This window comes from Rattus norvegicus, chromosome 11 (assembly GCF_036323735.1).
Source record: "Rattus norvegicus strain BN/NHsdMcwi chromosome 11, GRCr8, whole genome shotgun sequence".
NCBI classification, from domain to species: Eukaryota; Metazoa; Chordata; class Mammalia; order Rodentia; family Muridae; genus Rattus; species Rattus norvegicus.
Genome location: NC_086029.1, coordinates 49,416,890 through 49,442,250, shown reverse-complemented (window position 1 = coordinate 49,442,250; position 25,361 = coordinate 49,416,890). Strand labels below are relative to the sequence as shown.

At 45.4% G+C, this 25,361-nt stretch overlaps 1 protein-coding gene across 10 annotated transcripts in view; it reads left to right on the top strand.

The window, feature by feature from the left end:
• The window catches only part of Dscam (DS cell adhesion molecule), a 585,477-nt gene that overhangs the window by 534,611 nt on the left and 25,505 nt on the right, over positions 1 to 25,361 (top strand). For all 10 annotated transcript variants that reach the window (XM_039087936.2, XM_039087935.2, XM_039087937.2 and 7 more), the window contains 3 exons: positions 8,435 to 8,465; positions 15,036 to 15,151; positions 18,133 to 18,282. In XM_039087936.2, coding sequence (XP_038943864.1) covers positions 8,435 to 8,465; positions 15,036 to 15,151; positions 18,133 to 18,282 — 297 coding nt within the window. The remainder of the gene's footprint in view (positions 1 to 8,434; positions 8,466 to 15,035; positions 15,152 to 18,132; positions 18,283 to 25,361) is intronic.

The following is a 25,361-nucleotide window of genomic DNA, read 5'->3' as shown; positions in this document are numbered from 1 at the left end:
TTACACGGATGCCACACCATGCTGTCTGGAGGAACAACCCAGTCAGGGGAATACAAGGTAATATGCTTTTATGCAAAAATAAGATGAAAGAAAATGGAACTCGAGCAGCGCAACCAGCCTATATTCTCCCTTCCTGAGGACTTACTAAATTTAGAGCAGAGCGACCTTCTAAATTGTTTTCAAGTACTAGATTTTTTTTAAAAATCCATATCCTTATTCAGGACTTCAGAAGCTGCATCTTGCTTTTAATGATGCCCTGGTTTTCCCCCAACTTCTAGACACTTTGAACTACAAGGTTAGAGAGTGAATCACTGGCTGGACCCAGAACCCCAGCATCCTCAACCTCATAAAAATTCGATCCTCAAATCTAGTACCTACTCCGATATCAGTAAAAGCTGTGTCCATCAGGAGGGGTTTTCCTGAGGGACTGAAAGCCTGTATGGGTGCCGTTCAGCAAGGGTCAGCTGGCAGTGCCACGCCAAGAACTCTATTCTCAAATCAGAGAAGCAGAGTGATGCGTTCGCATTGCAGCACTCTGACCCTGTTTCCCTAACAAAACACCCTTCTCCCCTTAAAACAAAAGGTAGTCATTATTTCAAACATGATTCGAAATGAACAAACATTTCCAAACTGACCAATGCCAGGTGGCCATTCCCAAGAGAATCTGAGCTCATGGTTTACAAAGTGAAGACTCCATGGGTGGGTGGACTGTAGGGGATCCTTTCAATTTTCCTAACTCTCCTGACTTGTTTCTCCTCTGTCAACAACCAAAAGTTCTCCCCATTTCTAAGACCAAAACCTGAACTCTACTAAGCTCAGCCAGGAATGTGAACCTCGGAGCACACTGGCACTTCAGCTTGAGAAGAGAGGGAAAATAAATAAACCTCCACTGGAGTACAGAACCCCGAGGAAAGAGGAAGAACGCAGAGACGGTTAACCTCGGGAGGCTCAGTGCCAAGCCAACAAATGGTGGTTAAAAATACAGCATCAGGACTGAGGGATGTTCAGTTCAGCACCTACGTCAGAAGCATGGGGACCCCAGTTTGATCCCCAGATACTAGATTTTAAAAAAATGCCACAATAATCCCAGCACTGAGGAGGTGGGGATAGGCAGATTCCTGGGGCTCAGTGAATGAACAGCCACCCTTCTGGTCAAGCTCCAGACCATGAAAGACCTGACCTCAAGAGAAAAAGTCAGATGAATAGTGACCATAAAGCAAAATCTAAGAGCTTCTTCCAGCCTATGCACACATGCACACATGCACACACCTATACCTATATAACGTGAGCTAGCACTAAGGGCATGCTTTATGTGCACACACACATGCACTTGCATATGTGCGTGCATACGCATGCACACAGCATCAGGATTCTTTACTATGAAAACTTGTTTTATCTTTTGTTTCTCTCCAGTCCTTCCCTCTCTCTCTTTTTTCAGCTTCTCTTCCTACACTCTACCCCCCTACCCCGCCTCCTACCCTTTCCATTTCTTTCTCTCCCCTTCCCCACAGTTGTCAGAGCAGAACTGGGTAGAGTTTCTGTGTGAGTGTGGACAGAGCAAGTGGGCACTGAGATGAAATGGAGGTGGAGCAAGGGCAGCTGGTGAACTGGATACAAGAATGGGCAGTCCAGGGCAGGCACCGTGAACGCCAGGCTGTCTCTGGAGCCTTGCCTGGCTTGCCAGGGTGCCTCTGCCCTGCCCTTGTTTTCTCTTCCAGTTCTCTTGGATCACAAGCATGGATGACTGTCTATGCGGACATTTATTTCTCCTCAGCTTTAAAATCTTCCAGGCAGGCATGCAGGTGATTAGAAGTTCTGGCTGAGATTTTGTAAAAAAACCTAAATGCAGGTTTATAGCCATTGCAAAAAAAAATAGCTGCCTTATGATATCCTTTCCTGTCCCACAGAGAAGTGGGGCTGATGGTAGGGAGCCTACAAGTAGAAGCTTTTGGTGAGGGGAGCAGCAAAATGAGATCTTCTGCCCATAGATAGTTTCCCTTTTGCTCTCAGGGTGTACAAGTGACTTCATAGCAGAGGTTAGTCTAAGCACAGGCCATTTTCCTCAAGAGCTTCAGACAAGCAATCACAGACCTGAGGCTGTGAATGACAGCTCTCTCTCTCTCTCTCTCTCTCTCTCTCTCTCTCTCTCTCTCTCTCTCTCTGTGTGTGTGTCTGTAGCTCTGTCTCTCTGTCTCTCTGTTTCTCTCTGTCTCTCTCTCTCTCTCTTTCCCTCTCTCCCTCCCTCCCTCTCTCTGTCTCTGTGTCTATCTGTAGCTCTGTCTCTCTGTCTCTCTGTTTCTCTCTGTCTCTGTTTCTCTCTGAACTATTTATATGTTTAAAATATGAAGCTGCTTAGCCTTGTAAGAAAGCCTTGCTGGGTTGCAGGCAAGGGCCCAAATGGAGCACTCCATGATACTATACAAGCCTGCTGGTATACTCTTTCACACATGCACAGAGCCAGGATGAGAGCAGTGGTCCTCAAAAAGTGTGTAGACACTGAACAAGACCAAGCTGTGATGCTCCTGAAACACCTGGTGCAGCTCTCCTAGACCTGTCAGAACTGTATACCTCTAGAACGCTCTCCCATGCTCTTGTTTGAGCCTCTCAACACCTGGGGAACTTGATGAGGTATAAACTTTCCATTGTAATGTCCACATTGTAGACTTGAAAACTAAAGGCCAGAAAGGTTTTAAAAAAAAAAAAAAAGAAAAAGCCCTAAAGCCTAAAGTATCATTGGGAGCAAGGGAGTAGAGAACCCAGGTCACTGTTCCAACCCCATCCTCCTAAGAAGCTTGGCACATGCAAGTAAGAGACAGGCTGTCTTGGTAAGCTCAAGTATGTTTTTAATGACTAGCAATGACTCACGGAGTCAGAAGAAGTAAGCATGCTATCAAAGGCATATAAATATCATTCTCACCTTCACAAACCCTTGGTTAGTTCATTTTTTAATCTCATCACTCTCACATGGTCCCTAATTTTATTGACACACTAATAAAGAACTTGTACCCTGAATATCTTCCATACCTTCCCCAGAGTACTTTTTGCCGTTGACGACTTGGAAGCCAGCCAGTGTCATATGCTCAGCCACATGGCTCGGCGCCTACTGCCAGACCCTCATAAGTTTCCACCCCACCACACGTGAAAGTGTTCCTCCCAAGCAGATGACCTGTGACACCAGGTCACCACCATCTCTGCTGCCATTTTCTAGTGTTTCCTTGTATCATTCATGAGCTGGAAAATACTCTGTTGCTGGACCAAACTGGTAGACTTTCTCCATCACTCCCTACACTACAGAATAGGAGAGGAGACAAGAGGGGCATATAGAAGTGGCCAGGGACTTCAGGAGATATGTCACCCAGTCTGTGTCTTAGGTCGGTCTGAAGTATGTGAAAACGTAGAAAACTATGCCCAGGCCTGCCTGGCTGTGTTTGAGCAGGAAGAGCTGAGCTCTGGGTGATGTTCCCACAGAACAGATGGCAGGTGGAAGGAAAGCCACCCAACATCTGCTCAGCTCTGGTGTGCAGCAGGAGGAGAGCTATTTGAACCAGAACAGCAGGACCAGGGATTATAAAAAGGAGGAAATGCAGGGAGGGAAGGGAATTAAAAGGGAAGGAAAGAGGGAAATCAAATGAGATGAGAGACAGAGACAGGGAAAGCTCAAAATGTTTAACAATTACCAGAGCCCTGATTAGCTTTGCTATTTTTTTCCCCTGAAACCTTTGCAGTAGCCAAGGTTGTGGGGAGGGAGTTGGTTTTCTAGAGTTGGCATAAAACATGTCCCAAAAGACAATGAGTAAAATATAGACACCAATTAATCTATGATATTTCACTGCACACTTCCCACTCCTACCAGTGAAAAGATCAGGAATAGGGTAACAGGGTTCCAGTTCTGGGACCATTTTAAGCTTCAAAGCAAACTCTTCCCACACATGGCCCCCAAATTTTTGTGGATAGTCTTAGAGCAACCAAATGCAAACGAGAGCTGGTAGACGATGGGCAGTGTCTACCCATTTATAAACTAATTAATTCAGAGCCTTTTAATTTGAAGTAAGTTAACTTAAGCTTAAGAAACCAGAGATCTGGTATTCATTTTGACAGGGCTGATTGATAAGGGGTAAGCAAGTTGGGAGAGCCTCCGTGGAGGGCTAAGCAAACCGTGGTACAGTGGTTCTCACAGGTGAGAATGAAGGCAGGTGTCAGTAAGAAGAATCCAGAGATCATGAGACTTTGAAAGGCTACAGCCAAGAAGATAAAATCTAACCAGTAGAGCTGCAAAGTCTTCTAAAGAAGTTGTAAAAATGCATTTGCAACTCCTGGAATGGATATGATACTCTCATGAGTGTGTGGGAAGAGAATTTAAAAAGAAAAAATTTAAAACCTGCCCGTGTCTGTACTCTGGTTGGTTGAATAAAGGACACTATGGAATCTAAAGACTTTCATAAAAGAGAGTCCTAAGAAGTAATTAACTAGGATTTTAGAGGACTTAAACTCAAGAAGGGAACACTCAACCCAGACACGGGAGTGGCGATACCATCGGGATGGCTTATGGATGGCTCCAGAAGGTCCTGTCACTATGGATAGGTAGAAAGTGCATCAGGAATTGTAGTACCAGAGAGGAAAGCCGTATCTTTAGAAAGCAAGCTGGGAGGATGCCCACCCGGGATCCCAGCACTAGAAAGGCCCAGGCAAGATCAGGAGTCCGACCCAAACCTGGGTCATATAGCAAGACCCTGTCTCAAAATAGTGCCCTAAAGAAGTCTCTGAGCCACTTCCCTACTAAAGACTGGGCTATACCCAAGAGGTAAAGAGGAAAAGGAAAGAGAATATCGGTATTTAAACGGGTGGGCGCTGGATGACTCAGCTGTAGGCAGCAAGAAGAGCCATAGTTTCAATGTCTGCTGGTTCCAGGAAGGAGCAGAGTCATAGCTGAGGACCAGGAGGGCCACGGAGAAGTTGCAAGTTGAGAGAGAGAGAGAGACAGAGAGAGACAGAGACAGAGAGAGACAGAGACAGAGAGAGACAGAGACAGAGAGAGACAGAGACAGAGAGAGACAGAGACAGAGACAGAGACAGAGAGAGACAGAGACAGAGAGAGACAGAGACAGACAGAGACAGACAGAGACAGAGACACACACACACAGAGAGAGAGAGAGAGAGAGAGAGAGAGAGAGAGAGAGAGAGAGAATGGAGAATGTGTTGAAGTCACAGCAGGGAAAATGCCATGGACGCTCCCACTGAGTGACTCTGTGCTGAAGAACTCCTCTACAAAGGATCCCTTTGAGAGTATCCATCATAAGTGTGGCCCAGGAAAAGCCAGTCTTCTTCCAGTGCCTTAGGATATGAAAAGCCTAGACCCTGGAGCAGGGGTCACCTAGTGTTGTATCTGAGCTGAAAACAGAACATGAAGCTCTAAGAGAGTATGTGTGTCAGGGAGGAGAGCTGCTCATTCTGGGTGTCCTAGAATTTAAGGGGCATTTGGTGTGTAAAGCAGCAGACAGTCACTGTGGTGGCCTACAGCCCCAGCTCTGGACCCCTAAAGGTAGCACACATTGTAATAGCTTCCTGAGGCCCGAGGGAAAGGATCCTAAATTTCATTAAGGAAGCTAATTTGAAAGCCTCTGTCACTGTTAAGATCCTATATTCCAAAATTATTAAAATGTACTAACTTGCTCCAGATTCACTCCTTCCCCTAAATGAAAGCATGTCTGAGATGTGCCTCTGGCTTGTTACCCACTCCCCATGTGAACATGAACAATGTTCCAAGCCTCATCTCTGCCCAGACCCCTCCCTAATTTGATCTTAGCGTACCTCTAAACAGGTCCCCCAGCTCTCTACATCCTAGCAGACTACGGTCTCATCCTGTGTACCCCAATTTTAGCCTTTCTCTGAGTTCCATGCAGTTCTCTCCCTACCACAACTGGCAGGGCCCTGATTTTATTCCTGTCTATCTCCAAAGGCAACATCACATGTCAACGTCATCTGTGACCCCAAACCACTAGATCCCTTAATCCAATGCTCACAGGTTCTCACTCAGACCCCTGTAGGAGGCTGGTGGCAGAACATTGTACCCAACATCTACACCTTCTGAGTAAGAGGCATGATGAATGTTGGGGGACGGCCCCCTTACCCTCTATCACCATGTTTGCTAGTGTTCCCCTCATCTTAGCCAGGTAACAGCTTTCAGACCACAATAGTCACCTCCATAATTTTGGGACCACCTTCATCAATCACCATGCAAGTGAACTCTAACCGAGTAAAACAGAGCTGTCCTTGCCTGAACACATTCATTAGTCCAGTGCCTGGGAATTCTCTGTGCACATGGCCCACCAAGTCTAACCCCACAAGTCCCAGGTCTCTTCTGAACAGGTCAGTCTTTCTCTTGAGATTGGCCCATAATGATACATGGCTATCCTCAGATAATTTCCCTTACTGGGCTGAAGCCAAATGTTTGCTCCTTGGTACCCCTCAGGGTCTGACTCTCATTCTGATCCAGTTATAAAGGACCACTAGGACAGCAGAGAAATTGTTCGTGCCAGGAACACTGGGCAGGCCCCTCCTCTCACCACTAGGCATATTCACAGCCCACTCTCCTCATCTCTAAATGCTGCATGGGGATACAAAAGGGACTTAGCTGCACTCCTAAGAAGCATGATATGATACGGGTCCTCAGATCATTCTCCAGGGTCACACAGGCCTACCCAGCCCATCCAAACTCCTCAGCTTAGTTCCAGGGAACTTGTAGAAAAAGAGGAATTCTAACTAGTACAGCTTTCCTCAAAATTTCAACTGAGTTGGAAGCAGGACATGGTAGCTCAAACAGAAGGAAGATACATGTCCTCAAAAATGGGTATAGGCAGGGTTGACTGACGTGGCTTCAGAACTCAATCTTGAAGTGATCTGTGCCTGAGAAAGAGGCCAGCTAAGACCTATGCAGTTAAGAGGGGCTCTTGGGGATTCTCTTGTCCTTTGTGGAGCATGTGACACCTACACACCATTGTGAAAAGTCCCCAAGGAGTGCTGAGGCTGACCTGGAGTAAAGACACAGTATATGGCTAAGGGTAGGGGGTTGGGTATCTCAGACTCGCAAGCCCCGTGTAAGTTGAAGACAAGTGTTTACTCCGTCAAGTTCAGTCCTCTTTCTTAGCATATTGTACTAGCCACTGTTCAGCATTGCATGGAGCTAATTAATCCCAGCTTCTGGCATTCCATAGATATATTTACTTTGTACGTGTGAAATCATTCAGGAAGAGAAGAGACTCATGCTATTTACTTCATCTTTGAAGACAAATATAAAGACACGAGCTGAGAGATTCAGTGCTATTTTGCTTCCTGTGTTTTTCCATGTGGGTGGAATAGAGGGGACCAGTTTTGTCTTCTAGACTGAACCCATCTGTGCACAGTGTTGAGGCTGCCGATTGGAATGGGTATGACCCGGTGGCTTGTAGAGCAGACTTTCTTATCACTGGGGTCCCAGGTACTGGGAAATTGATCTGAGGTTGTCTCCCTGCCTCCACACATGAGACATAACAGACAAATCACAGACCCAGAGAAGGAGGTGGAAATGTCTCCGCATGTGCGTTCCTTCAGTGTGGAACCACTCACCATCAAACAAATCCATTTCCAGAAAGTTCTGTTCCTTGAGCAGGATCCCTAACACGAAGTCTTAGAGCAAAGAAAGAAATCAAAAGGAAAAAAAAGGTTCCTGTGCTCCAGGAAAGGAAACTTTACTTTTGCCAGGATTGAATGTGTAAAAAGCATAAATCATATTTTAAGGGAAACGAGCATTTCTAAATAGTGTTACCAAATAAGTCAACCTGCCCTACAGTCTTTTGAGATGTTTGCTTGTGTCAGGGGTGATAACCAGGTCTCCATAAACAGTGTCCTGGCTGGCAGGGGAGCAGGGGGTGCACAATAAAGCTTTATTTCTGAGTTTAAAATAAAACATCCAAGCTTGTAAAACTCAGTGACCAACCTGGGGGCACAGAGCTCTATACAAAAGCCACTTTAAGGTGAGCCAGAGTGGGCCTCAGCCACTTGTCATTCTCGGGTAATGAAAAGAGTGGGTTTGTTCTCCATAAATGACTTTTCCCCAAATGTTAAATTTTCTGACTGTTGGAAATAAAGCCGGGTTTTCTAGAAGTGACAAACAAACAGTTTGCAATAAAAACTTTAATGGATGTCTGCAATTTTATGGCTACGGGATACTAATGCATCTTTCTGTTATAAATAAAACCCATAAAAGAGTCCCATGTAGAAGAAATAAGGAACCATAAAGCCCTTGGTCATTAGTGCAACCCTGGTAGACAATTGCAATTGGAATAGCTTGCCATCTAACTGGAGGGTTGGTAATAACTACATAAATGAGCTGATTTCGTCTAAGTAAATATTAATTATGGTTATTGATCTTATATTAATATTAGTTTTCTCTCCCCAGATGCAAAGAGTTTAGCTGAGATGCTCATGAGGTAAGAGCATGACACTGTTCTCTGCGCGTTATGTGTCTAAAGTCAGTTCTAATTTGCTTTGATTACTTAAAGACAAGGATGGTCTGAGGTTCGTAACATGTTCTCATTTCAACATGTAATCTTCATTCATATTCCAAAACATCCATGGAATGTGTAGTTGGCTACACAGATACTAAATGACTTTTTATATATGCCAGGCACGACTGCGTTGTTGGCTCGATTCAACCAGGAGGGTGATGCTTCTAAAGCTGGGACCCCTGAGGCAGGGATCCCTGAGACAGGGACCCCTGAGGCAGGGACCCCTGAGGCAGGGACTACTGAAGCAGGGTCAGGGGTCCACAGGGAACTTGAGTTTTGCTATTGTTCAGGTAGGCAGCCTCCAAGACTTCTTAAAGAATTAGCCCACTTCTAGGAAGACCACAAAGCTAAATGTTGTCTTTGGAGAGCACACTTAGGTTAGACCATGACATGAAAGGGATATTCTGTCCTTTTCATGTCCATAAACTGCATTCTTACTGCCTACCTCTCAGTCCGTAATCTCAAATGTGTTTCCCTGTGCTCTCTGAACTCTGCAAAAATGAGATCAATATGATATTGAACAAGTTCCCATGTGGGTTAATCACATGACATGTTACCTCTTCCCCAATATCCTCACCTAAAGCAGTTTAATAATGTAATGGCCAAATAGAAGATGAAACCACAAGACAGGCATCTAGAAAATAAGAAAGCCATCAGGACTCCTTGTAAGGGGACGTGGGGTCGACATTTTAGGTTGCCTTGCTTGGGAGAAGAAGATGAGTAGTAGATGTTTCTGCTTTGTGTCTTTGTCATCTGCATGTGTAAGCCATCAGAGTTATTCACAAGGAGTCCACGTTCTAAATTACCACTGTCTTTAGCAACAGAGGAAGAGGGGCGGTGCCACTGGTGCACCGAAATTGTCTCTCAGTGGCACTGTTGGAAATGCTGTGTTTTAAACCTGTGTGTATCCTAGATAAAGCATTAGTGTGGCAGGAATCCAGGATAATTCTGAAACATTGGGTGACATAATTAGAAGGACGTTGATGTCATTTGCCAATAGGAAAATAGAGGCAGAACACAGACATTTCGACTCTCTTATTTTTTTGGTGGTCGAGGTTGAGAACTGTTATTTATCAGAGCACAGGGCCTGTGTGGGTCATGTTGAATTTGAAGTTCTTTTCATACATCAATGAATTTGTCCAATGGACAGATGGCTGCGAAAGTCTTGGATGAAAGGCAAACAAATCCAAGTTCCCTCGGAACATCTACCTCAGGATGGAGTTCTAATCAGAAAACATCAGACTTATGTAGGAGATTACACAAATCTGCATAAAATCCCCCAAGGCCGGGCTCATCTGGAAATCCACATTTGTTCACTAAGCAACTAAGAGGCATTCTTTGCAGCCCCATATGTTGTATCCTGGCTCCTCCAGACTTGTCGGATATGATAAAGCATGTAGAAGGTGAAGAAGCAAAAGCCACTTGACTTATAATGACTAACTGACTCAGCAGAACAAATTTTCTAATGTAGGCTTGAAAACTATGAATTAATTGACATTTAAAATGAGGTAATCTCCCATACAGTTGGACTTTCTGGCTGCTCTTGCCAAAAGCCCTGCCATATAAATAAGCAACGGCGTGCGTAGTGGGAGCTGCCTGGAGCCCTTCGGATACCTCTTTACACAGGTGTGAATGATGCTTATCTCAACCGCCCCTTTCCAGGGCCATGTTGCTAATCAGGCCCCTAGTCAGGTCTCTCCAGCCTCCTGGAAAGCTGGAGGGCAATTGTGGGATAATTTCCCTTTGCTGGGTGGATTTTTCAGTCCCTCCTTTCCCTTAGTATCTGTCCCAATGTCCTCTAGGTCCCCCATACATAACTCACACCCAGGCTCTAAGGATGGGAAACCATGGTCTGTGTTCTCTGCTGGGTAAGGATGATTCAAGTTGTGCTTCTCCTGAGACCCAGAATACATGCTTACATAGCCTTCCCCCACGCCCCAGAGCAAGATTTTAGAAAGCATTGGTAAGACAGATAGGCAGGTAGCAGCATTGAAGGACCATGTTGGGCAGGAAAACATTAAAACTACCAACTACTACCATTTCCTATTGCTGATTTTGGATTTCCTCCAAAGAACAACGGTGATTGGGAAAATTACTTCCAAGTACTTCTAATAGGTGGAATTTGCTGGGAAGGAGAGACAGTGAAGTTACCATGCTGAAAGTAAGATTTTTCATTTGTTTCAGTAAGAAGAGAAAAAAAAATAAATAAATAAACTTTCGCTGGGACAAAATCTCAGTGGATAGCAAGCAAGCTTACCATGTAAGCCCCAGGGCCCAGGTTTGGACTCTCAGCACCCACACAAAAGACATAGGTGTCTATAACCCCAGTGCTAAGGGATGGAGGCCGTCAGATACCAGGGCCTTGCTGGCCAGTTAGCCTCACTGCTGTGGTAGTTTCAGGCTCAATGAGAGACACTGTCTCGAAAAAGTAAGGTGTGAAGTAAAAGATACCCCGTCATCAACCTCTAACCTCTGTGTGTACATACACAGACACATGCATGTATGTAACACACACACACACACACACACACACACACACACACACACACACACACGCACATGCACACATAGAGAAAAACAAAAGAAGAGCATTTTTTTTTACCAGTGTCCCAACTCCCTGAGGAGCTAGCAACTTATGTCATCCCCAAGGTCCAGTGTTAATATGAGAGCCACTGCTAGAGAAAAGAAAACTCAAACAGCATTAAATTAGCTTAGACTTTGTATGTACAGAGACATGAACATGAAATCTCAAAGTGCCCATTCAGATGTCACAACCAGATATGATCTTGTGTGTAGTTATTTTATACCTCAGAGACATGTGGTCATATTTGGAACAAGTACATCTCCACTAGTTTCTCTCTCTCTCATTCTTTTCCTCTCTCCATCCTCCCTCCTTCCTCTCTCCCTCCACAGACACTCATAAACAAACTTGTACATACACACTCACACTTATACACAGTCACAGATGTGCAAACACTTATTCACATTAATACACAAACTTACACACACTCGTGCATATGCACTAATACACACTCATAGATACAAACCCACACTCATATACTCAGACACACCTAGGCACACATACTTACATATATATACACACTCGTAGACACAGATGTACACTTATACATAGACACATTCACGCCTGCTTACATATACTCATACACATGCAGTCATACACAAAAACAGACATACATATTTATATACACACTCATGCAATGCAATCATATACACAGACACACATTTATACACACACTCAGATATACACTGACACATATACAGACAGACAGACAGACAGACAGACAGACAGGGAGACCCATATGGATTTAAGGAAATGTGAAGACGTTGAAGAATCATAGTGATATCAAACTTGCTGGATGACAATGGAAGGCAATGCCTTATAAAGCTCCCTCCACTTTCCCTGCTGCTGCTGCTGTTTTAATCAAACAGCCACATGTCAAATGGCGGTCGGAGGTGATATTTAGATAGCTAACCCATTCACCTATGCTATGTAATCTTATATCAGCATTTTTCTTACACACACACACACACACACACACACACACACACACACACACAAACACTTAGAAGCCCCTAGGTTACAAATAGGTTTCTTCTAATTACATTGTTTAAAGTTTTCCTATGGCTACAATGCCCAATGGTGACCGGTTTTGAGGATCATCCTTTACATGTTAAACAATAGAAAAACCAAACATGGCCATAAATATTAATATCATGAAACACCTTTGTTGGAGTTTAGCCCTTTAGACCGGGAAGTCTTTGGGACTAAGGTTTCTAAGTCTGTGTCCTGTCACACAGGATAACATGACACACTTAATACTTAGTCGGTACCTCCTTTGGCCACCTGCTGTTCTGGGGGTGTTGTCAGGACCAGAGCAGATGAGTCTATCCCTGTGGAGACGCGATTCCAGTGGGAGAGACAGATAATGAATAAGATAAGCCAATTACATATGTTTAATTGACTTGATTAAACGTATGCTGGAGATGGTGCCAAGAAAACCAAATTAAGTAGAGAATGGGGCTAGGACAGGAGGGATTCCCCCGCACGACCAACCTGGCCTACTGAAAAGATGGCTGCTAAGCTGGCATCACAAGGACATTGTAGGGAGCCAGGGGATATGCTCTCTCAAAGGGGACAGGAAGTATACATAGCAGCCTCACTGGCAAGGACCTGGGGCTCAAGGTTCACCGAGCCATTTGCTTGCCTTTCCACTGTGGGGTCTGGCAGCATCTTCTCTGGAGATGTGGGATTCTCCCTCCAGCCCTCACTTCCTCACTGTCCTTGTCATACGGTGTCATGTTCCCACACCAGCAGCAGTCTTCGCAGCAGTTGCTTAGCTTGTTTCCCATGTCCCTGAGACAGGGGTCCTTCATTGTCACTTGAGTGTAACCTGTTCTGAGTGCTCATAGCGTGTCAGACCAGCTGCTTCCTCACAACTATCCTTGAGGAGAAGGAACCGCTCTCAGGTTTCTATTTTCGGTACAAGGACATGCTCGAGTCCTCCATGGCTTCTAAACAGGTCTTTTGGGTATTCACAGGGTAGAGGCTGCCTATGCGCTTCTGTAGGAGCATATGGTGCGAGCAGCACACAGTCCCCCAGGGATTTCAAACGCTCTTCGTGTTCTGCAACTGTGTGAATCTCTGCACTTTTCTCCTTTCTTCTTTGTACCACAAGTGCAAGAGGAAGTGGAATAATTTGAAAGTGTATAGAAACCATGTAAGAAACCAGGCCAAAGGGGTTGAATGTAGGCTGAATATAATTGACATGATTGGGGTCTATGACCCAATTACGAGTCCCTAGAGCAAGAAATGTGGTTGAAGGTGAAGCACCCAGAGGAGCAGTGAACCTTCTGAATGTAGCCTTGTTTGTGGGGTGCCTTGCTTACATTCATGTGAAGAGAAGGGTGTTGTAAAATATCGGGCTGTAACCTGGGCTTCAACGGGCAGCATACAAGGCTTTCTCAGATGCACACGATGTTGGATGATTTAGGTTTCATCAGCCACTTGGTTTAGGAGCGAGGGAGGAAGAACTAAGGAGACAGAGGTCTAGGAATTCCTTCACTGGAGAGTAAAGCACCCTAGGTGCACCGGGCAGACCTTGCTCTCCCTTGAATGTAACAAACAAATGAGGCTGGGGAGATGGATCAGTGGGTAAAGAGCCTGCCATACAAGCCCTGGGACCCGAGTTCAAATCCCAAGCACCCGTATAAAAAGTCAGGTGTGCCTGTGTCAGAATCGCTGGATACCCACTGGGTAACTAGCCTAGCATAAACTGCTAGCACTGGCTCCAACCAGACTCCATCTCAAAAAGGCAAGATGAGGAGGTTTTGAGGAAGACACCCAATGTTAACTCCACACACACAGGCACAGGCATGAGAGATAGACAGATGGACAGGCAGACATTAAAAGCCAGGGAAGGAAGGAGGAAGTAGATGCAAACAAGCAACAGATGAACCTGATTCTAGAAATCGCCCTGTAGAGATGTTGAAGATTCTACCCCTTAGGCCCACTTGCTAGGGAGTGCTTTGGAAAACATTTTAACATCCAGCATATCTGTATGAAAGACTGAACTGCCCCTAAGTGGATTGCTAATTGAGGCCCCTGTCGGCTGTTCAGCGTGAAGGTTTAACTCGGAGCTGCCGGCTATAACCGGCCGTGATTATGCCAGGCAGTTCCACCACCTACCTCCATTACCTGAGAAATCACTCTCAGAGTAATTTTCTGGTACACAAATTTTGAGATAAAATTATTTTAGTAATTGAGTTTTTTTCCTCTCTATTTCAAAATAGTGCTCAGCTAAGAGAACCAATGTGATGTTAGAGAGGCTAACAATGCATGTGACTTGTCACTAGAGAAAAACAAAAGTGTAGTAGGTATAAATACAGTTCTGTTAGTGAAGCCACCATCCAGTGCCAAGCTATTCATAGACTTCCTCTGTAGATAGATAGATAGATAGATAGATAGATAGATAGATAGATAGATAGATAGAAAGATAGATGATAGATGATAGATATAGATATATAATGTTATAGATATATAATGTATAACTATATAGATGATGATAGACAGATGATAGATATAGATACATAATGTATAACTATATAGATGATAGATAGATGATAGATGATAGATATAGATATAAAATGTATAACTATATATGTCATTGTCTGCCCCCTTTTAAATCGTTATTTTCACCCTGACCCAAGAAATGGAAATTTTCTCAAGACTGATCATTATTGATCCCACCTATTGAAAGTGTGTACGTTCTGAATCCCCTTTGTCTACTGAAACTTAATCTTAAGACATATCTCTTAATCGAAGGAAAGGCATTTTCTGTCATATACATTGCCATCTCATCACTTCAAGTTGTTTTCATAATTAAACAACAAACCAGGTTGATACAGAGCGACGTGCCAGCGTAATGTCATGTTGAACTGGGTTGGCTAACACATGCTGTCTCTTATTCTCAGCAAGAACACACGGACTTCAGATACCTTGAGCAAACAGCAACAGACTCTGAGGATGCACATTGATATACCCAGGGCTCAGCTTTTGATTGAAGAGAGAGACACAATGGAGACCATAGGTAAGGTGCCCTGCTAGTTACATTCCAGGGAGTGGCTGCTGTAGGGTGAGGGACCACCATGTTTGGATGTCCCATGAGTAGAGAAGCTGAGGGGCATAGCAAGTGCCAGTAAATACACGAGTGTTCCCTGACTCTGCTCGCTTTGGCCTCTCCTGGAGAGACCACTGTCCCTCCAACAATGAAAACTTTACAGCACAGTGAGCTCCTCAGGCCCGCCTTGTGCAGCTTCACCTTAAAAATCCTCTCTGCTCTCCTTTGATGCCAACCCTGACAAGGTCAGCCTTCATTAAATAAACCTTCAAGATTTGATTAAGACTTAAACAAATAAATGCCTCCGTGCAGGCTGTCTCCCTATTCCTGGCATCCCATAACATCCTGGGCTGAGAGAAACAGCCAGATCCCTACTCCACAATCCCCAAGTTTCTCAGTCTTAAGAGAAGCCATGCAAAATGACAGGCACTGAGGCTTATGCACCACAAACCCGCCATCTTGACCTGCCATCTTCCCATGATTGGTAACAACCATGGCAGCCCCTAACGTTTGTCAAGAGCTCTCTAAATCCCATGGTCTCTTTTAGCATGTTCCATGCTATCTGCTTAACCATCTATCAGTTCACAAGAAAGAGATTGCTCTTCTATGAGATGTGGAAAGGTTTTCATAACTGGCCAACCACTATACCATCTACCTCTAGTGACAGGCCATCGCCACCTGCTAACAGGACCCTCTTAAGTTCTGTGAGGCTTCAAGGACCATGAAAATCAAGACCAGAATCTTAGTAAACAGTCACTGGGACCACCCCCTTTGGAAGGTGTCCCTCCACCATCTCCAGCATCTGCCACTTACTCCGGGGCTACCCTTTCTCCATGGCCTAGGTACACTGCCTGCCTCCCAATATGGCCCCTGAACACCTCCTACCAGGAAGGCTGTAAGAGATCAGGTAGAAGGAAAGTCTCCTCTGTCACCTTTGTCCTTTCCTTGTCCCACCATCTTGAAAGGTATCTTGAGCTGATGACTCTCAAATGCCAAGCCCAGTCTGCCCTTTCTACATCAGCACTCAGTCCAAGCATAGCCTCGATTAGCAAAACTGTGGCCAAGTCCAGTCTGGCCCTCAATGACTCCCATTCATTCTTAGGTTTGTGTGAAACAGGAATCCCCACTTTCTCTCAAGTGCAGTAGGGTGTGTTGGTTTTCCTCAGTGCAAACCAAAGACCATGCTTTCTTTGCTTCTGGGTGTCTTTGTCTTTGCTGCTGGGACTTACATAATGCCTCTCTTACTGACCTCTGGAGACAGGACATTAAAACCAAAATCACCTTTGGCCGTGCACTTTGCTAGGCCAACAACACCCTGTGTGTGGATTTGAGAATGGGGGGAGGCTAGGGAGCTTGGCAGGTCACGGGTTACATAATGGGTACAGAGGATGTTTGTAAGTGTTCCTCCTCATAATCCTTCAAATGCCTGTTACAGCAAGATGGAGCCTGTCAGTGCACATGGCTTCCATGGGTTTTTGGTTGCTGGCTGAATACCAGACGGCCTGCCAATCGTCTCTGTATGTCATCGTGACCTGTAGCCAGAGATCCATCACAATCTCCCCAGCATCATCTGTCAGCAACCATCATTTGTCTCCTATAACTCCGAAATAGTGGGTTGATGGCGTTTTCTAATTACTAGGAAACACTCTGGGCTTTCGTTGTAAGAATCTAACATTAGACCACCGCTCATTTCTGCCCAGAAGGCATGGCTAACTTCCCAATCAGTGAGGAGGCACTTGACATTTCCCAGGACGGCTTTATAACCCAGATGTGAATCTCATCTTAAAAACACAGTCACCTCCCAGAATCCACAACACAGCCGTGTTATGGAGCACACACCAAGGAAGATAGGGGTCCTCTGGTATCAGCCGTAATTGCAAGACTCCATCTGTGTGCGAATCCCACTTTCTATGAAGGTTTGAATGACAGCTCCAGAGCCAAGCCTCCAAAGCCCAGCTCTGGCACTCATCTCAATACCAACCTGTGCCGTGCCACCCGCTGGGACACTCACAGACAGCTTGGCAGCCTCCCCTCCAGTTCCCTGCCAAGAAATCTGATGCTAACTTCAAGAGGCCTTTCCTCCCCTGCCAGAGCCTGAGCAACTGGGTTTTGTAAGGTTCTCTCTGTTCAGAGCCATTTTTGGGCACAGAAGCCTTGCTGTGTTGTTTATGAGCATAGCATCAGTACCCCCACCCCACCCCCCATCCCTTCAGACATGCTGTAGCAGGTCCTGGCTGACTGATAATCAGGACATCAGCCTGACTCACAGTCTCTGGAAATGTGCAGGAGCTCCATACTTCCCTACCAAAGTCTCCCTTTGTCTCTTAAAGTGGGGGGGGGGGGGTGATAGTCCACAGACAGACAGGGCACAAGCATCTCACACAGCTCACACACACACACACACACACACACACTTGGGACCCTGGAGCCCAGCTCTTGCCTCTCCAGCCTTCTGGAGCCTGTGCCCTGAGGGACTTACAAGAGAGACATCCTTGAGGTCAGTCAAAGTGTGTACTAAAGATTAAAGCTCAGAAGTATCAGGAGAAAAGGAGAGGAGCCATCAGGTTCTTCAGGACAGCCCTTCTCCCCGCTTTCTCCTTCAAACACTGACTGAGGCCTGTGTGACAGCCAACCCCAGTGCAGGGACTGCACGGTTTAATTCCACAGAGTGTTCCATCAGCTGAAAAGGCCTGTCCCACAAGGCAACTCTATTTGGGAACATTGATGATGTATAGTATATCGGGCAAGCATTGGACAAACACACAAACCCCAAAAATATGCCAAGTGGTCAGCTACACCACCAGCGTTGTTTTCACAAGAAGCCGAGCCCAAACAGAGAGAAAGCTGACATTTCTGCAGTGGCTGCCGTGTGTGCGTGCGTGTCTTTAGACTGCCGTTTGTTCGCACCCTTGTTAAACACACTTGGCTCTCCTGTGTGCTCCCTCTTGCAGATGACCGCTCCACAGTCCTGTTAACGGATGCTGACTTTGGGGAGGCAGCCAAACAGAAGTCACTGACGGTGACTCACACGGTGCATTACCAATCGGTGTCTCAGGCCACCGGGCCCCTAGTGGATGTCTCCGATGCTCGGCCAGGAACGAGTGAGTATCCAGCAGCACTTGGCATGTGTGGCTATTATCCATGCCAACAATATCCGTGCCCCTCACAAATAACAGTGGGGCTTCTCAATCTCATGCCTAAGCAGTAGATGTGATGAACTCTTAATTGGGATAACGAGATGTCCTTTATTACTTGTTAGGTATGTGTCAATTCAAAACCAACACACCCTCATCTTGGTTTACTGTAGAAACTGCTAGAAATCTCAGGTGAATTTAATCCTTTGAACTTTATACAGCAAGGAAAAGAGATGAATGATTAACTTTAATGTGTTGGGCAGTGTCCCATTTGGGGGAAGAGAAAGAATCTTGAGTTGGTTATCCACAGCAACCTTTCAAGGTCCCCAACTCATAAAGTAGATGCCATAGTCCTTGTTTCATATATTGGAAGGAAGATCAAGTCCAAGGTTGCACACATAAAGTGCACACAGAAAGCTACTGTAGAAATGTCTGACCTCAAAGCTAACATTTTTCTCCTAAACACATGGAGAAGAAATGATGGCTCTGGCTTATCTAGAGATTTTTTTCTGCTTAGTTACTCAGATTTGCATTGATAATAGATGGAAATTAATTACTGCAAAGAAGTTTTCTAATGTACATCTAGCTTATTAATTAGGTAGTCTTGTTTCTTTATAATTGAAACTATTCGTAAATCCCCCCAAAGGGTGAGAAATTGATGTCCCAGTCATCATTTTGGAAGCTTTGCTGTCTGGCTTGGAAGTCCCCAGTCACTCTCTATGCAAAAACACACACTTCTAGAACCATATAGTATCATGAGGAAACCCATGATGCATTGCTGGAAGCTGTAGCGTACAAATTCTAGCCTATGCCATGCAGTGAGCTTCATGACGTGACTGATCTGTTACTAAACCAGGTTGTAACACTCAGGACAGCATTGAACAGGGCTGAGGATCACCTGAGGCTGTGGTGTTCACCATGTTGAAGCCATGTTTAGTTTGTCCCCTATGCTAAGCTCGCCTTCTTCCTTCTGAGGGTGTCAGTATGTTCTGAACACACAAGCGGTAGGAACCACCAGCTCTCTGGGCTTGTGTCTACAAGCTAAGCGCCTTGTCACTAAAATGCCTCAAGGCCTTGACCACTCTTCAGTCACTGACTTCACCACTGTGGGCTGAGATCTGGCTTCAGCTTCTTCAGGTTTCTAGGTTACATATTTTTCTCTTAAGTCAAAGGAAAGTTGACACATCTGGGAGACACGTCTTTGCCTGCCTTGATCATGTCACATTGGTTCCATCTCCCAGGTAAAAAGCAACACAGAATCATTCTTTCCTTTGGATAGCCTTTGAGAGCAAGGGCATGCACAATGGCTGTCACAAACAGTTAATGCGGGAGCAGAGGCAATGACAGGAATGTACCGGAAACTTCTAGCAGCATGAACAATATGCCCTGGGATACCAGGAAGTGGCTTTGACGGCATTTAAAATATCAGAGATGAATTTGTAATACATGCAGACCTTGTAAACCAGGTACTCCAGCAAGCAGGCCAGAACCCTGGGAGGAGTGTACTACATGTCTCATGGCTAGGAAGCTGTTAAGCATCACTGGGGAAATAGAACAATTCATTCATCCAACATTTATAAATGTTTATTTGGATTTCACTTTGCATATATGGCTCATACTCACTGTTGGGAATACACTGCAAACAAAACGAGGAAAGAGGTGGGAAGGTAGATATTACACAAGGAGTATGGTTCCTTTCTTGGGAGATGGTAGATAAAGAAAAGACCAGAGTGAAGAGATCCAGAGTCAGGCCAATCTGGTACAGGGACAGAGGGAAGAGCCCCCTGGACCTGGTTTTTGGGGGGACTCCTCCATGGAGGAGGGGGTGGTATAAACCAAGGTCAGAGGGGAACCAAGGTCATCAGAGGGAGAGCCGGAGCTGTCTGACAGGAGAGAGCAGGGTGGGGAAAAACCCCCAAGACTTTCCAGAACACTGTGGTAGACACAGCCCTGGGGTGCTGGCGAGCTGCCACGAAAGCTGTTAAGAGAGCCAGAGACAGAAACCGGTGCCTAAGCCAGGCCATGTGTGTGGGTTCCATTCTGATAGTCCTACAACACTGTCCCAGGATCCAGCCCGGCTGTCACCCAGAAACACTACAACTTGAGAGTGTGCTTCTTCTCTTTACGGCTAATCCCATCAAACCATCTTCTATTGAAGATATCTGGAATCTTTTAATTATCCCGTTAGCTAAACATGGTAGAGAACAGTAATATGCAGGTTTTGTATGAGTGTGTTGTGTGGTGTTTGTTTTTAATGAAGACACCGAGTGACTGGCACCACAGCACCTTCAGAGGCTTGACCTTCAGGAATGTTCTGGAACCCAGACCTTTGCTTGCTGGCTCTTGCTCCCTGGAATTTGCCACCACCTCTAACCAGCTGTCACATCTGTGTTAACACAGTCCCACAGTCCTATGGCCTAAGCCCAGCTCAATAGAGCTTGTTGTGTTTGTAGAGTCTCATTTGTGAAGCCAGCTCCATAGCCAAGGGTTCTGCCTCTGTGGGCGCAGCTGCACACACATCAGAACTCCTCGTTCCACCTGTACCAAGCAGGGCTGAGGCTCCCTGATCACAGCTCCCTCAGACATGCAGCCTACACAGTTCTGTAGCATTTGCATTAAATTAGGTACTCTTAGGAATTTGTGGTTTGAAGTGTGTGGGAGGACACACACAAGTTCTATGCAAACACTGTGTCATTTTGTCAAAGAGTCTTGAGCTTCTGCAGGCTCTGGTACCCAAGGAGGTTCTGGGATCCAGTCCCAGTGGATGCCAAGGTTCCTATGATCCCGCTATGTTTCCCATGGTCTCGACTACAAAAGGTGTCATTCCTCTGTCCTCGGTGTTAGAATCATGTTGCTACTGCAGGAGCCTTTATTTGTTATTAGAGCATCAGCAAGCTGCTGTCTGTATACAAACACAATAGCACTGCAGAGTTTGTGTTCCCAAGTATTTTACTAGCTTGCCAGAGAATTGAGTTGCTCCAAATTCTTCTTGTATGGATGAGGAATAGCAACAACGTGCCGTTAACAGCTTTCAGCATGTGAGGACACATACCTTGGCCACGTCTTCTGCCTGATTTACTTCCTTCCTCCTGCATGGATGGCACTGATGTTACAAACTTGAACCTGGGGCTCTGTTCACACCCTGCTCCCAGCTCACACCTTAGGCACCCCATGAAGTTCAACTGCAGATCATCAACAGAGTGCTGAGGTCAGAGTGAGAGGGATAGGAGTAAACAGATATTTAACTTACTGAGGTGGGACCTGGGAACTCAATCCATTGCCCCTCTTTCTCACCTATCCCTGGAGATTTCTATCTATCAGGTCTGTGTGCCCTAACCTCCCAGGGAAAGCACATTCTTTCCCCCCCTGATGTAAAGTTGCCCACAGGATCCGCTCCTGGGAAAACTGGCGAAGACTGTAAAAGCGTAATGACCAATGATTGATTTTTTTTTTATCGGTCAGATATTATAGTTACCTGACAATTACCCATTCATTCATCTACCCATTCATCCATGAGATTGCTTACCTATGTACAGAACATTTACCATGCATCCAATAAATATCCTCTCTCCTTGCTATCTATGGGCTCCTGGACTTCCAAGTTTCTAGAAGTCATGGCTGCTCGAGTGCCTTGTATAAAATGGCTCTCTTAGTTCATTTTCTATTGCTGTAATGTACATCATGATCCACATCAACCTGGGGAGGAAAATACTTATTCCGGCTTACACACCCCAGGTTATAGTCCATCCCTGAGGGAAGTCAGGGTAGGAACTCAAACACAACAGGAAGCTGGAGCCAGCAGCTGATACAGAAGTCATGGAGGGGTGCTGCTTACTGGGTTGGTCTCTGCAACTTACTTAGCCTTCATAGACAACCCAGAACCACCTGCCCAGGGGCAGCACTAACCACAGTGGGCTGCACCAACCATCAGTCAAGAAAATGCCCCACAAACTTATCTATAAGTCAGTCTGGTAGAGGCACTTTCTCTTCCGAGGTGACTCTAGCTTGTGCTGTGCTAAGATCGCAAATGGTAATGAACACAGTGGTCCAGTGTTTCTGTATAAGATGTACTCATCCTCACATATACACTAAATAACACGCAGATTCCTTATGCCTCACACACTGTATGTACACTGTATATGCAGTGTAACACTGCATGCACTCTGTGTGTGCACTGTATGTACACCGTATGCATACACTGTGTGCACACTGCATGCACAGCATTTGCTCACCATGTGTACACTGTATGTACACTGCATGCCATACAGGGATAGCTGCTATCTCATCACAGAGAATGATGACAGGACGTCTAGCTGGACACATTTTGTTTTCTAGTTACTTGTGGTCAATGGTTGGCCAAGTCCTTGGTTGGATAACCACTGGATATTGAGGATCAAATAGTTACCAAGTTTTGCTGCTGGCATCTGGTCCTCTCACTGCCTAGTGATACAGATTGTCAAGTTCACATGTAATTCAATCCTCACACATAGACAAGGGAGTCACGGTCCCGAGAGGGGAATGATTTGCCCAGCTTCCTCAACTTGATAACAGGGCAAACACCTCTGAAGTCCCAGACAGCTGCACTGGCTGCTAAAAATCCATAAACCCAGAAATTATTGACTGTGGGGCTCTGAGAACAGCCTCCCTCCCATGTCTTTCCCTTACCCCTTAATTATCTAGAAGGGCTGGTGCACTGGATCTTTATGGCTGTGAGAGTTACCGGAGCTAAGGTCTGCCTACAGGTCCTGGTTCCCTGCCAGATGTGGACATGGCTCAGAGATGTACTTCCCAGATGCTGAAGTCCCCAGCCCACAAGCTGCAACCTTCCAGTACAGAGAAACCCAGGGAAGGTAGCTGAGCTTCAGCCAGAAAACCCCAAGTCCTTACCATGCCCATCTCCTGCCCAGCCCTGCATCACTTCTGACTAGAGCAGCTTCACCACCCTCTACATTGCCACATCCAGTGACCTGGTCATGTGGCTCTCAGCCTGGCCCTTCGCCTGCCCATCCCTGACCTCTTCACCCATCTGAAAAGCCTGTTCTATGAACCATTAAGGGGCATTCTTCTGTCAAACTGCCTAAGCCAAGATTTTAGCCTTCTCGATTAACCCATTGGAATCCTCCCAATGCACCCAGGACGTGTCCCAGCAGGCTGAGGGTCTACTGCTCAGACATCATAGATTTTTATACCCTGGGTGCTCACACATTCCGATCACCCGGAGCTAGAGGTGGCGGTGATGTCACCAGCCTCAGAAAGGAGGGACCAGGCCTACCCAAATGAGAACACAAAGCCAGAGTTACATAGCCTTTGAGTAACAAAACTAGCCTTGAAAACCAGGCAACATGATTTGAAAGCCCTACACTTAGCCAATGTGTGTGACCTCTGAGTATAGACGATACTACACAAAGGGCATGTGGAAATTAAAGAAGGCTTATATAACACACAGGTGAATATGTGTACACACATACACACACACACACACACACACACACACACACACACGTATCATATGCATATAGAGAGTTCTCATATCTACTGCACTTGTGTCTATAGATTCAATGTCCACAAACAGCACACCCTAATGATACAAATAACAACTGATTTCCTAGCATTTACGCTGTACTAACTTTTATGATTCATGTAGAAGTGATCAAAAAAAAATAGGAAGATGTGAGTGGGTCATATCCAAATAATGAAAACCATTGAATCTTTATTACTACAACTCTGAATATATTGTCACTCAGGATGGTATGAGAGAGTACAGGAAAAAAATAGCTCCTGTGGGCAAGGTGATCCCATGGTTCAATGCACCATAAGCCCTGGATAAGCGTCTGCTACTTAAATAGGGAAATGATCGGGCTCTTTTGAATGAGAAGACTGCTAAATTCTCCATGCATAACTGAGGCCTCATCTAGGAGACCTGAAAACAGATAGTAGGTGATTAAAGGAACACTAATCCAGTGAGCACACACCACATGTGACTTGCTTCATAACCAACATATTACCCACAGAATCCTCTCTGATCCTGAATCTGGGATAATTAAAATAATTTGATTCAATGAGCAGAAACTTAGAGCAGATTTAGACCGGGAGTTGAAAGGTCAGGAGTTATTTCTACCCCTGTCCTCTAACTCGCTGGCTGCCTGAAAAGCTGTTTAATCACTGAGTTGTATTCATATTAGAGGCTTGGGAGGTTGGCAAAGAACCTTCCATGCAGGGGCAGAAAAATCCCTGGGTGAGCAAAGTCACCTCAGAGCAGAATCCAAGTATTTACACTGCTGTTGGAAGCGACCATACCCAGTTCAATCCAGATACAAAATAATGGTTGCTAAAAACCTTGTTATTTAAAGAAAAGAAGAAGAAAAGTGTGTCAGGTGCACTTGTCTCCCCACATCCTGACACAGTTCTAACCCTAGGACACCTGCATAGCACAGAGCAGAACTGTGGCCTGTGGCTCAGAAAACTGATACCATGACCTATATTTTCATCATTTATCAGGCTACTGCCAGCTCTGTCCTCATCCAGGGGGGGAAAGGGATAATGAACAGAATTAACTTGAAAAGAATTGTAGCTTTGAATAGAAATTTTCCAAGCAGGGAGGTCTCGGTGGGGAAGCAAGACCTGATCTCCTCCACACAGAACAAAGAGCTTTCTAAGGCAGGAAACCCCAGGTGAGAACTTGGAGACTTGAGAAGAGAACTAGGGACTTTGAGTCTGCCCTAGCCCAGGCATCCAGGCTGAGAGAGCACTCAGAATCCTCTACAAGTATGGTTGCAATTTGAAACCCAAAGAGTAGAAAAATGAGATTCCTCAAAACTTACATAAGGGGCTGGGTAATTTTCTAGAAAAGACTCATTAGCATTTAAATAACAAGCTGTACTATTTAAGCCCCACTTATCAAGTCAATAGTGCTGGAAGACATTTAGACTCCTACCCGTGACACTGTTTTTCTATCTTGTGGAGGACCTCTCTGGAATGTTCCTCTTCCTTGGGAAAAATCACAATTATCATTCACACCTTGTTGTGTACAGGGCTCTGACACTTTG